The sequence below is a fragment of the Rattus norvegicus genome, chromosome 2, assembly GCF_036323735.1.
Source record: "Rattus norvegicus strain BN/NHsdMcwi chromosome 2, GRCr8, whole genome shotgun sequence".
NCBI lineage: Eukaryota > Metazoa > Chordata > Mammalia > Rodentia > Muridae > Rattus > Rattus norvegicus.
In genome coordinates this window covers 191,398,880-191,412,861 of record NC_086020.1, presented here as the reverse complement: position 1 = coordinate 191,412,861, position 13,982 = coordinate 191,398,880, and the positions used below count along the sequence as shown (strand labels likewise).

The following is a 13,982-nucleotide window of genomic DNA, read 5'->3' as shown; positions in this document are numbered from 1 at the left end:
ACTGCCCTCCCAGTTCCTCTTCTTCTGGTGAGGTGCTAAAACCCAACACCCTAAACTGTTTTGTAAAGATTAAAATGTGGCACAGGCTCCTGTTTCAGCTAAGGAGGGCAGCAAATGCACGGGTCTGCTAGGGGCTGTGGGTGTGTTTTCTTCCCTACTGTGAACGGCAAGCATGAGAGGCATGTGGTTCAGAGTGTTGGGTGTGGCTTCTGCCAGCCTCACCACAGCCCTGGCAGAAAGAAGAACTCAGAGCCACCACTGGGAAAAGAATTGTAAAGATGAGATGTAAATTCCTAGGGAGTTTCTTTCTGCTCTTCAGCCTGTCCAGCAAAGGTAAGCATGGGTGTGGAGCTCCTCTGGAGACCTCAGAGTGGACCTGAGAGGCAAAGAGGGAGATTCTCGGTAGTCCCAAGACCTCAGAAACCATCTTACTTTTTGACAGGAGCAGACTGCAGAGACAGTGGGACCGTCTGGGGTGCCCTGGGTCATGGCATCAACCTGAACATCCCTAACTTTCAAATGACTGATGATATTGATGAGGTGCGATGGGAGAGGGGGAGCACCCTGGTTGCCGAGTTTAAAAGGAAGATGAAGCCTTTTTTGAAATCGGGAGCATTTGAGATCTTAGCAAATGGAGACTTGAAGATAAAGAATCTGACAAGAGATGACAGTGGCACCTATAATGTAACGGTATACAGCACAAATGGGACACGTATCCTGAACAAGGCACTGGACTTGAGGATTCTAGGTAAGTCTTCATTCCTTAAAGTTTTTCATTTTAGGACGGGTGCTATGTAGCAAGTTGGGGAGTAGCGTTTCTGTAACATCCCTGTCTGTCGTTTCTTGTTGGCTCACAATGAAGACTCCAGTGGGTGAGGGTGGTCCTCAAGTCTGTCTGCCTTTCCTTCTCTCTTTGGCATGGCTGTGGGGGCTGTGTAAAGACTCCCAGGTTAAAGACAGGCATTAATAAGATAGAAAACAGGTCGGCAGAGATAAAGGTGGACATCCTTGGTGGCTGATGAAGTTGTAGACAGGGCATCAGAGGGTCTCCAGGGAGCAGTGAGTCTCTTGTCTGGAGAGCTAAGTTCAAGCCAGGGTGCTCTGAAGGAGTTAGAGGGCAAGATAGGGCTAGCTACAGATGCTGACCCAAAGGAAGACTAGAGATGCTGAGCTGAAGAAGGCTGGAGATGCTGAGGCAAAGGACCAACAGCTTCTCTGTTTAGTCTTCTCAACATCAAGGAAGGTGGACGGTAATTTTGCTGGTCCCTGAACTAAACACACAAGGTGCGACTTTGTCTTTGTGTACACAGAGAGGGCAGGATACTGAAGAGGAATATGAGAAGACTAGCCAGGAAGCCTCTACTGTAATCCAAGTGAGGCCAAGCCGGTGGCCTTAATCTTGGTAGCACACAAGAACCAGCAAGAGAGCTGTAAGAAGTGACTAATGACCAGACTCCCGGCATGGTGTCTGTGCAGCAGTGAGTGGGAGCTTCTAGTGAGTAGTTGTCATTGATAGGCATTGGCCTGGAGTAGAGGGTCCCTGAGAGGTAAGGAGGGACGCAAGCATGCCGGGTGTGGGTGTGAGAAATGAAGGAAGCTTGGGTGGGTGAGAAAGAGGAGAACGAAGCATGGAATGCCACAGGCGGCAAAAGTCCAGGTACAAGTGGGCAGCTCGCACCAATGGGTGAGAGAGGAAAGCCTGCCCTTGGCTTTCAGAGAAAGCTGAGAATGCCTTGTCCAGTATAGATCAGCCATTCGGGGAGTACACAAATGTTCTGAGATTCACACAGGAAATGTCAGTAGAGAAAGGGCTCCCCTCATCCCATCTGAGGGTGTCCTTCCTGCTCTGTACTCAGCAACTGGGTCTAACACCAACCCCTCTCCAGGGCCCACTGTTAGCTCCTCTGTGTACAACCCCTTCCAGAACCTAATCCTGTAACTTTATCTAGAGGGAATATTCCAGAAACGGAATGGGAATGAGAACCACTGATCGTGGGCACCGGGAATGGCCGGTCATGACCACAGGCCATGCGGCTCTAGGGTCCTGTTGTGATATTGAGCTGTACTGAGCTCTGTATAGAAGCCCATACCTATGCTCTGACACTGTCACCTTCATTTTGGGGTGATAATGGCTACTGGGGAGAAGTCAGGAGCTTGTGGACCTAGTTTTCTTTAGCAATCCCAAGAACTTAAAATTACAAGCGTCTATCCATCTGTAACGAAATAGGCCTGATCAGAAGTGGCCACGTTCTCGATGTTTGACAGGAACAAGGCCAGAATTCCAGCCCAGAGCTTCCCTGGATGAGGACAGTGACATCCCCTCGCAAACAAGCTTATTGTTATGTAATTCATGTACCGCAGATTGCCCATTACCACACACAGTTCAACAGCTTTCTGTAGTCACAGAATTATGTGGTTATCACCATAGGCAGCATTCTCCTTACCCCTAAAAGGAAACCCATACTAAAATCAGTGGCTTCACTGTTACATGCAAATGGCAATGTCACACAGTATGATGACTCAACTTGAGGTCTTGTCACCATTATGTATGACTACATGACTACATATTACACAGCATTGGAAAATTGCCCTCTGTCCGAGAACCTGATTACCCAGTGTAGGTTATATATCACTTACTTAATGAGTTTAGGACTAGAAGTGTTTAGGATTTGGGACTTTTTGAAGATTTCGAAATATTTGCATATATGTATGCTATATCTTGGAGATGGGACCTAAATGTAAACACAACACTCATCCGTGCTTGTATATACCCCATACGCACTATTCAAGACAATTTAAAACAATGTTTTAAATAGTATTGTGTAGGAAACAAGGTCTCACAGCATGAGACTTTCCATGTGTGGTATTGAGTTGTGGCTTGATAGTTTGGAACCTTTCAGATTTATCCATTAGGATGCTCATGGGGCCTGTGATATCCAACGAGGGGTGTCGTGAGTTATGAGTGTGACACGCTCCTCGATGCTGGCTGACATTCAGGGTCCCTAGACTCCTGTGGAAAGACTCCCAGAAGCCCAAGATTAAGAAGTCAGATCTAGCCAAGGAGTGTTGGCCCAGGCCTTTAATCCCAGCTCTTGAGGGGCAAAGTCAGGCCTCTTTGTGAGTTTTCAGCTAGCCTGGTCTACAGAGTGAGTTCCAGGACAGCCAGGACTACACAGAGAAGCTCTGTCTTGAAGAACCAAAGTGGGTAGGGAACAAAGTCATCTCTAGGAACACCCTCTCAAACAGTCCAGGCCACTTTCAGAAAGCCATTTCACAGGGAGACTATCCACAGAAAGGTGCTCGTCACTGTGTTTACATGAGGAAAATTCAGGAGTGCATTTAAAAGCTAGTTAATTAAGATCACCACTTAAAAAGTCGACAGAGATGTACCTTCACTGGTGCCCATGAAAAGGGACCAGAATGGTACAATGTCGAGTGAAGGGTTATGAAGCCATGGAAGTCATGTGACCCAGGGGTTGGGGACATAGCGCAGTGATAGAACTTTGACCTTAATGCTTGAGGTTATGGGTTCAACCCTCAGCACAGCTCTCTGACCCCCCAGATACATAATCTAATTTTAATTTGAAAAATTATATTATGGATTTATGCATAGAAACTATTCGATAAAGGTATGCATCCGAGTGTTTAATAATCCCGAGTAACAGAACTGTAGGTGGTCTCCAACTGCCTTCCTTTTAAAATTGTGATCAGTATTTCTTGAAATAATTGGATCTTACTATGAAGAAGATTTTTCACTCTAGAAAGACAGGCAGTCTCTGCCAGGCAACCCTGAGACAACACGCTGCTCTGTTGGATGATGGCAAGTCTGTCATCTCTTTATTCAAAGATACACAGAAACTCAGGACAGAAAGGAAATGCATTTCTGCATGCTTGTATGTTGGAGGCAGAAATGGAATTACACCAAGGAGGCCTATGGGGAAAGACACTGTGATCTGAAGGCTAGAGAGAGGGGAAATCGGAAAAATTCACTGTTGCCCTGCGTGATGAATGGAGACCACTGAGAGACGAGAAGATGTCAGTCGGGTCTTCAGGTGGGGAGTGGGGAGCTGGGCCCTGGACCTGATCTCAATAATGCCAAGAGCGGGGATGTTTCCCCCTGGGATGCTAAACAGGAGGGGTGTGGAATTTGCAGTGTGAATATGAGAACCAGCTCTGGTGACTTGTCCAGGGCTTGGCCACAGGTCGTCTGGTTTGAGACAGGTAGGGAATAATTTTTCCGTTTCTTAAAGTTGAGGTCCTTCAAGTCTGGAAATGAACTCAGAACCTTGGAGCCAGGAACATCAGAGTCCTTCCTGGCTCCCTGCTGGTGCCTTTACTCTGGTAAACTTAGGCTTCTTAGGTGCTCCCATGCTGGCCTCTGCTACCCCAGCACTGTTGGGCAGCAGATAAGGCCACAGGCCTCTCATGTAGTCATTTCTCCAAGATGGGGGGTGCTGACTGACTTCACCTACACTTGTGTACTTGGGAATCCTTTGTGGAGGTTCTTCTTCTGGCCTGACATACTTTTAACAATTGTATTCCCGGGTGCGTGCATGCGCGCGCGCGCGCGCGCGTGTGTGTGTGTGTGTGTGTGTGTGTACACACGCACGTGCACGCATGCATCTACAACATGTGTACAGAGGCCAGAAGAGGCGTCACCTCTCCTGGAGCTAGGCAGTAATGGGCTGCACAGCATAGGTTCTGGGAACCCCACTCTGGTCCTCTGGAAGAACAGCAAACACTCTTAACTGTTCAGCCAACTCGGCAGGCTCTGACTTGTCGTACTTAGTGGTTACCCCAAAGCTAGGCATTGAAGGTCAATTAGCTTTGGACGTCTCATCTGCAAAAGGGAAGACAAACAGAAGGCTTGCTGTTAGAACCAAACAGTGCCTCCCCTCTCACGCGAGAACGCTGGAGAGCACAGTAGAGACACAGCTTACCATTCCTATATTACTCGCATCCTGTGTCTATGAACTTTACCAGAAATGACTTAGCTCAAGATGCTTTAGGTCAATTAAACATAGTTATCTTCAAAAGAGCTTCGATGGGATGTAGCTTAGTTGGTAGGATTCTTGTCCACCATGCAGGAAAACCTGGGTTTGATTCACAGCACCACATGAAGCTTGGCAAACTGGCGCATACGGGTATGATCCCAGCACTTGGGCGGTAGAGGGAGAGTCAGAATATCAAGGGCATCTTCAACCACTGAGCTGAGACCAGCCTGAGCTATGCTGAAGTGTTGTCTCAAAATAAAATAAAATAAAATAAAATAAAATAAAATAAAATAAAATAAAATAAAATAAAATAACAACAACCAAACCAGGGCTGGAGAGATGGCTCAGTGGTTAAGAGCATTGGGCTGCTCTTCCAGAGGTCCTGAGTTCAGTTCCCAGCAACCACATGGTGGCTCACAACCATCTAAAATGTGCTCTGATGCCTTCTTCTGGAATACAGGTGTACATGCAGACAGACAGAGCACTCATATACATAAATAAATACATCCTTTAAAAAAACTAAAAACAAAAATAAAAACAGGACTAGGACTTTGAACTTCTCTGGTCCCAAACCAATTCAATTTTTACAAGTATATATTTATTAAGATTAAGGAAACAATCCGAAGCCTGGCCATTGTAGATGGGAGCTTGGGTCCCATAATCCCGGCTCTCAGGAGGCAGAGGCAGAAGGAAGATGACTTCTAAGTCAACTGCTCTGCAGAGCGAGATCTGGTCTTTAAAAAACGTTATCCAGAATTGTCTGATAGAGATAAGGTCTTTCTTTTAGAGATGGTCTCAAAGCCGATGATCTACTGGGAGTGCAGCAACGCAACCCTGACCTGTGAAGTCTTGGAAGGAACAGATGTTGAACTAAAGCTGTACCAAGGAAAGGAGCATCTCAGGAGCCTCCGTCAGAAGACCATGAGTTACCAGTGGACCAACCTGAGAGCACCGTTTAAGTGCAAGGCAGTAAACAGGGTCAGCCAGGAGTCTGAGATGGAAGTTGTCAACTGTCCAGGTATGGAGTGAAGCGGGGGTGGGGGGGAAGGGTGCAGGGGAGGGGATCGGGATGGCCACATGCACAGCGGTAACCTGCCGAGCTCTGGGTGTTGTGACACAGAGCCTGGGCTGGGAGGTCAATCTAGCATAGGATGGGAACTGAAAAGACACTTATTTCTCCTTGGAACCTTTTGGGGAGGTGGGCTCCTGGCTACCCATTTTGGCCGTCCACTCACAGATATGTGACCACTTCAGACAGGACAAGGAGCCTCCCCTAGGAGAAAGGATGGCAGGATTGAAGAAGGCCTTTGCAGGAGGGAATCTAACTAGCCCAAGGTCTCTCTGCTAGTTGGTGGTCTGGATTCTGATGCCTCTTTAACATTTCCTTTTAGAAAGACCCCATGTTAGGCCCCTGCTATGAGGAGCAAGGTCTCAGAATGCCTGGGAGGCAGGGCAGGGGAGAGCAGAACCTGAGAACAGAGAGGCACAGCCTTCCTGCCACCCAGAGACCAGTTCTGCACTGCAGTGGCTCCAGTCAGCCCTCAATGCCTAAGGCCCAATTGATCTCCAGAGCCTGGAGCTCCCAGAATTTGTCTTTGTTTTGTTTCAGTTTGCTTTGCTTTTGGGGGAGAGCCTTGCTATGTAGTTAGCCTAGGCTGGCTTCCAACTTGCAGCAATGCTCCTGCCTTAGTCTCTTGCTGGGATCACAGATGTATATCACCGTGCCCAGCACCCAGCAACAGTATTTGAGGAGAAGGCTAGCATAGTGCCCAAGTTCCAGTTTGGAATGTTTCAGTTGGTCTGGCTTTAGTTGGTGTGACCCTAACAGAGCTCCTACCCTCACTAGGTTTCTTATATTCCACAGAGAAAACCAGCCCTGACATGGGAGTATTGGGTGAGAAGCCCTGGGACCCACTCTGCCTCACAACATGGCAGCTAGGTTCTCAGAGCAACTGAAAGCAAGAGTCAGTGTCCCAGAGAGAAGCAACGACTCTTTAGAACTTAATCTCCATTACTCCTGTGTGTCACTTAAAGATCTGAGTGTGCCTCACCTGTGCTCAGCTCACAGGGATCAGACAGCAGTGAAACATCCCGTGTGTGTGTGTGTGTGTGTGTGTGTGTGTGTGAGAGAGAGAGAGAGAGAGAGAGAGAGAGAGAGAGAGAGAGAGAGAGAGAGCGTGCACAGATGCAGGATTTTATTACCCACCCCCAGGTCCACGGGTAGTCTCCCTCTTCTCCCCACTCTCTATTTCCCAATCACTAAGGCATGAGGGGTGGAGCGAAGCTGCCCCTTCTTGACTCCAAAACGTTTTTCCTCTTTCAGAAGGCCCCGCGTCAGAGACACCAGACTTAGTCAGTGAACTGACCAAAAGCAGTCCCATCATCTATCGATCCTAGAAATTATTCATTGTTTATTTGAAATTCAAATTTAACTGGCTCTCTTGTATTTTATCTGGCAACCTCATGCTTCATATTTAGTGTAACTAGATCCCTCCAGAATAAAAATAAGTATTTATCAGGAAGGCAAGGCCTTGGAAGGAGAGAATGCAAGGTTTGGGAGCAGGGGACCACGTAGCTCTCTTAATTTGTAGTTCAGAGTGGAGGCTGAAGCTGGACCAGGAAAAGGCCAGGAAGGAGAAAGAGGGGATTTGAAAATTCCTCCTAGTCTAAAGGCCAAGGCAGGCCAGAGCCTAATTGTAGGCTCAGGTAAAGTGAGTGTGTGCTGAAGTTCCTGGGAGGAGGAATCAGGCTGGCCCTGGCTCTGTCACATAAGCATGGGCACAGTGTCTCTAAGAGGAAGGATGGGAAAGATAGTTGGGATGAGACATTGTGAGAACCTATGACAGCTTCAGCTGCTGATGTCCCCTCCAGGCAGGCACCCAGAGTGCTGTAATGGGTAAACTTGAGACCATGCTGTGGAAGGCGTTGCCTGCTTTCCAAGAGTGTCTGGGGAGGGTGGAGGGCCTGCCCGAGGACCTGTGGGAAGATCTGTTGGATATTCAGCTTGGACAGGACACTTGTCCATCTGCTCACACTTGGGAGCTGACTCTGACATTCCAGGCCCTTGGCAAGCCAACGGGGCCTGGAGGTCCCTGAATTCATCCTTGAAGCAGTGTCAAGGGTTGCTGAGGGATGCCCCTACACAGACAGTGCTCAGAGAGGCTCTCAGCTGACAAGCAAAGGTTGGGTGAGGGGAAGACAGGAGAGAAGGAGGGAACTGGCATCAACGGTATGGTTTGACCCTCTGCCCTGCTTGGTGGACCTCCAGCTTGCCCGGGGCCCATCCTTGGTCACCAGTGTTAATAGTCCTTGGCTTCTGTGAACCTGGGCTCAGTTCTGGTTCCTTTTCCCCACGGTCCTTTGACTCCCTTCTCCAGCTGCTCTCTCTAACTGCTATTGATTCTCAAAGAGCAGATGGTTAGCACTACCCCCCTTTCTGGGAAACAGCTACCAGAAAACCCCAGGGCAGAGAGTATAGCAAGAGCAAGGCCTCACTTCTGGGTGTTGTTTTACAGTTTACAAAAGCACTTTTCCATCCATTATCTGATCTGACTTCTGACAGCTACCCTACGATGTAAGGTGCATTGTTTCCATTTTACAAAGAAGGAAACCGACTCAGAGAAGTGGGGCGTCTTACCAAAGGTCACACAGCTCTTATGTGGAAGAGCTAAACTAAGCCCACTGCCCCGAGCAACCATGGCACTGCTTTCCTCTCTGTTATTTTTCCCTGTTCTGCCAGATGAAGGGATCAGAACTTCATAGGCCCCTGCTAACCTCTAAGTATCTAGGCGGCTTTCCTGAACCCAGGAGGGGTCTGGGAAGAAGAGCTGAACACTGAGATTGGGGGATGCTTCGATTGGGGAAAAGGTCCCATGAGGCCCCAGGCAACTCATCCTCCCTCTCTAGAACTTGAATGCTCTTCTTCCGGGGGTTGGAGGTGGGAAGGCACTGTTCCTCAGCCCTTGCAGATTCACGAAGCACTTCGGGCCCCAGAAACTCAGCCTCGGGGAGGCGGAAAACACCACAGAACTCTCATCTGATTGATGTAGGAGGCTGGGGCCTGAGCCATAGCAACGAAGGGATCACTCTGCCCAAACCTTAGTCGTCTTTTCTTCTTGCAGAGAAAGGTCTGCCCCTCTATCTCATAGTGGGGGTCAGTGCAGGAGGACTCCTCTTGGTGTTCTTTGGGGCGCTGTTTATTTTCTGTATCTGCAAGAGGAAAAAACGGAACAGGAGGAGAAAAGGTAAGCACACCCACTTTTTGGTCACTGTGGGCTGCAGTGAAATCCCCATGGGAAGGTCCCTCCTCAAGTCCTCGATGGGAAGAAAGGGATGGGTAGAATCAGAATGGCAGGGTTGGAAGCAGAGGTTCTGAGTGGCTCTGTTATATGCTTGGATCGATTTCTGAAGGGCTGTTCTCAGGGGTAACATCAAAGGACCTTTGAGAAGCTGCAACCAGGCTGTATACCTTACCAGAGTCTACCATGTGAGGCTATTTTGGTGAAAGGCTAGTGTGGAGATCCCTGAATGGTTCACAAACTTTCATAAGGATAGAGAGATTCCCACCCAAATCCCATGCCTGTGAACAAATGTGTCAGCCTTGAATGGCTCAAAGGTGCGTTCAGGGCCAAGTGCCTAGGAATATGGATAAAACTACCTCGGGTTGGGGATTTAGCTGGGTTGCTGGGTTGGGGATTTAGCTCAGTGGTAGAGCGCTTACGTAGCAAGCACAAGGCCCTGGGTTCGGTCCTCAGCTCAAAAAAACAAAACAAAACAAAACAAAAACAAAAACAAACAAACAAACAAACAAAAAAACTATCTCCCCTTCCAGGAGGCACTCAAGGTGGGTCAGTATAGAAGTGCTTAGTGTGTGAGAGGGTCTAAATTTGATTCCCAGCACTGCGAGAAAATAGAAGCCCAAATCAGGGTGATGGTGCTTTGTTTCCTGATTGGCTGTTCCGCAAGTGATGCTTTCAGGCCGGGAGTATGGTTTCCTTGTCGTAGCCTACAAAATAGAAACTAGTTACAGTGATCCTAAGTAGAGAGCTGACCACTCAAGGGACTATGTTCAGGTGTCACTGTGGATGCTGGGGGAAGGGCAGACTTTTAGTTGGACACACTAGTGGGTAGACATGTCCCTGAGGTCCTGAGAAATCTCAGACTCTCGCAGGGCTGGGTCCCAGCTCAGCAGGTCTCCACCTAGAGTAGGTCCAGTGATGTTCAATGTACTGACTTCCAGCACGGCCTATTGGCAGGGTCTGCCCACACCCCACGATGCTGGCTCCTGGCCCTGAGCCCTGTAGGTTTGGCTTCCTTCTTCACACCTCAGTGTCGCCCTCATCCTCCCTTCAGACCAGCATCCTCATCCGTCATCTCATGCACCACTTCCCGACCTGGGACCGGGGCCATCATTCTCTCTGCACCTTTCACGTCTTACCTCGTCCCCAGGTCTCCATCCAGCACAACTTAGCGGGTTGCAGAGCCCTTGACACTGGCTGTCTTATCTCTGTGCTCTGCTCATACTGTCTCCATCCCATTCTTACTACCCAGGGGTCACATTCCTCCAAGGTAGACCTCAGGTGTCACTCAAGACATGGCAACCTCTGCCACCACCAGACTGGGAAGGGAAATGTGACGATAGCTCACGTGAATAAAGTGGCCTGTTCCAGGAACGAAGCTCAGTGTTCTCAATGTACTACTGTGTCCCTCTTCATGATCTTAAAGGTAGACATTTGCACAGATGAAGAAGCTAGCTTGACACCTCAGATCCCATAGGCTGAAGTATAACTAGGCCGAGGCACTTGAATTTTAAGGCCATTTTATCTTGTTCTTACATAACTCCTCTTTAAATTGGACATCTATGGGCCTGGTTTTCCTCACCCACATCTGTAACCTGAACTGAGCTGTCAAGAGATAGTTTTAAAAGAAAGAAAAAGAACACGAAAGGCTCCCGGAACAGATGTTTAGGCATTGGTGGACTTCACTAGAGAAGTTGTACTGGGCCCTCTGGTCCTGCTCTGAACAGGAGGGTAGCATAGGTCACACTAAGTGTATACAGCTTCCCCAGAGCCAGCTTGCTGCCCAGTTCAGTGTAAGGGCTCAGCATCTTTCACACCTCTCACCCTTCCACTTCTCACGTGGTTCTTTGCACCTTCTGGTGGTTGGTCCTGCACCTTGGTGGAGGCTGAAAGTGTTGTGAGCTTTCTGGTTCGGTCACTCACTGAGGACAGTGTTGCTGCCTGAGTCATTACTGGGTCTTAGCAATGGGCCCAACATGCAGAGCATGGGAGAAAGCACAGGAGAAAAAGAAAACCGTCACCAAGCAGAAGAGCTGCCAGAGAGCCACAGGAGCTTGACACTTGCTGGTCTGTGTCTGGGACCAGATATTAGGGTCAAAGTGTCACCCCTATGCCTCCAAACACGACCAAAGGCACTTCCGGGGCATCAGACATGGCATAAAGGATATGTTCTGTCTTTTGAGTGTCTTTTTATGTATGTTTTTAGAGCATGGGGGTCACTCCGATGTCAAAACCACCTGGGGTTGTCCCTGTGCCAGCCCCCTGGTCATGTGGAGACATGCTTTCCAAGTGACACATCTCTGTAAGGGTACAAGCAATCATTCCTTTACCCCACAGAGAAGCTCCCCCTGGCTCCTTGAGGAGGATGGCCTAGGCACAGGGATTGGAATACCAAAAATGTGCCCAGAAGGAGCCCAGCAGTACCCTCCAGGCCTCCGGCAACCGTGTGTTCTCACAGATATCCTGTGTGGTTTCAAAACAGTGTGAGAAGATCTGCATGGTCTCAGACTTGTCTTCCTGGACAGAAGCCACACAAAGCAGAAAATCCCAATGTGTGAGGAAATGTCCCATCTTTCCCACTAAAGCCCAAGAGAGATGGGTCTGACTTAGGAATTTTGGAAGAGCTAGCCCATATTTAAGGGCTAGAATGCCCCTTGGAGGGTACTCCAGTTTCCTTTCAGAATGTGACTTATATGACAATCTAATTGAGCAAAAGGCAGACCTACTGTAGAGACTCCACAGAAGAAGTATAGTCACTAATGTCCTGGTGGCCACTCAGACCTGGTTACAGTGGGCTCAGACCATGTGGGTTGTTGCCTAGCAATCTTGCTGACTACCTCTAGGGAGCATTCAGCTAAAACTCCCAGATCTGATACTCACTCTACAGTCTGTAGCCTTAGGCACAAATCTCTCCACCCAGGTATCCTCTTCCCTCATAGTTTTGAGTTCTAAAGAGGCCTGGGGTCTCAGGGTATCCGTGGCGAACATTTCTGTCTCCCCTGACACACCCAGAACTTGGAGAGGGTGAGAGTAACCTCCCTTTCCTCCTCACATCCCCCGAAGCAGTTGCTTTGATGCTATCACATGAAACATGTTCAATGGTCACACCGTGGGGCTGGGGAGGTGGCTCGATTAGTAAAGTGATATTTTTCAAGCATGAGGACTGAATTAGAATCCTCAGAACTGACATAAAAAGGGCAAGGTGGTACTTGCAATCCCAGAGCAGTGACAAGTGGATCCCTGGGCCTAGCTGGTCTCTTGATAAGTGGCAGGCCAAAGGGGTGGGGGAGGGAGAGAGAGAGGTGGAGGGGAGGGGGAGAGAGAAGGAGAGACGGGGAGAGAGGGAGAGAGAGAGAGAGGAAGAGAGGGAGAGAGAGTGGGGGGAGAGGGAGGGCGAGAGAGGGAGAGGGGGAGAGAGGGAGAGAGAGGGAGAGAGAGGGAGAGAGAGAGAATCTCTAAAAGAAGAAAAGTAGACAGTGCCTGAGAAGTGGCATCAGAGGTTATCCCTTGGCACACACATACACGTTTACCTGAATATGTACATGCACACACACACACACACACACACACACACACACACGCACACACACACATGCACACACGCACACATGCACACACACACACACACACACACACACACACACACACACACACTCCTCAGAATGAGCTCTTCACAAGTCTTGCCGTTGCAGGTGAAGAGCTGGAGATAAAAGCTTCCAGAATGAGCACTGTGGAAAGGGGACCCAAGCCACACTCAACCCAGGCCTCAGCACCAGCATCACAGAATCCAGTGGCTTCCCAAGCTCCTCCTCCACCTGGCCATCATCTCCAGACACCTGGCCATCGTCCCCTGCCTCCAAGCCACCGTAACCGTGAGCACCAGCCGAAGAAGAGACCTCCTCCATCAGGCACACAGGTTCACCAGCAGAAAGGCCCTCCTTTGCCCAGACCCCGAGTTCAGCCAAAGCCTCCCTGTGGGAGTGGAGATGTTTCGTTGCCACCCCCTAATTAAAAAGGCAGAATCTGCCATTTCCAATAAAAAGCTGTGTGGATATAACTTCTCCCAGTGAACATGCTCACTCTTCCATCGAGTGTTTTATACAAGAAGGACCCAAATGCCTCCCAAGGCTTGCAGAACACAAAGTGGTACCTTATAACTCAGATATACAGTCACAGGGTCTGGCCTCTGGAATCTGTGGCCTCATCTTAGATCTGTCACGTCAGAAACAGAGACTATAAACATGTGGATGTAAGGATGTTGGACAAGCAATATAAAGGCCTCATTTTCCTCTTAGCTCCTCTACCCATGTAAGCTACCACATGGCCACTGGCTCATGTCCTACAGGCAGGGACCAGGGCAGAGGCTCTTGAGTTCCCCAGGTACGCAAATGGACACTGGCCACTTCCTTTGAGCAGGGGTGAAAACAAAAATTTTCCTCTGCCTACAGTGCGTGCTAGTTTTAGAGAGAAGACCAAGGTCTGAGAGAGGCAGCTGCAAAATGGGAAAGAGGCTGGTTGGGGGTGACAATGGTATCAAATCTGGTCCACTGGATTATCATAGGAGCCATCACCTAAATGACCAGAACTGACATCGATGTGTCAGCTGCGAAGGGGGCCTGGCATCCTGTGTAGACACCTCTGTGAACACACTTTGACAGCAGGTGCCCATGGAGGCTCACATCCTGACCAC

General features: G+C 49.0%; 1 protein-coding gene across 1 annotated transcript; it reads left to right on the top strand.

Moving 5' to 3' along the window:
- The first annotated feature begins 202 nt into the window (after positions 1 to 202).
- Cd2 (Cd2 molecule) lies at positions 203 to 13,352 on the top strand. Its single transcript, NM_012830.2, has 5 exons — positions 203 to 333; positions 443 to 748; positions 5,782 to 6,012; positions 9,116 to 9,238; positions 12,985 to 13,352. Exons 1-5 carry the CDS (start codon positions 279 to 281, stop codon positions 13,302 to 13,304), a joined length of 1,035 nt encoding a protein of 344 aa, NP_036962.2. The 5' UTR covers positions 203 to 278; the 3' UTR covers positions 13,305 to 13,352.
- The last annotated feature ends 630 nt before the right edge of the window (positions 13,353 to 13,982 follow it).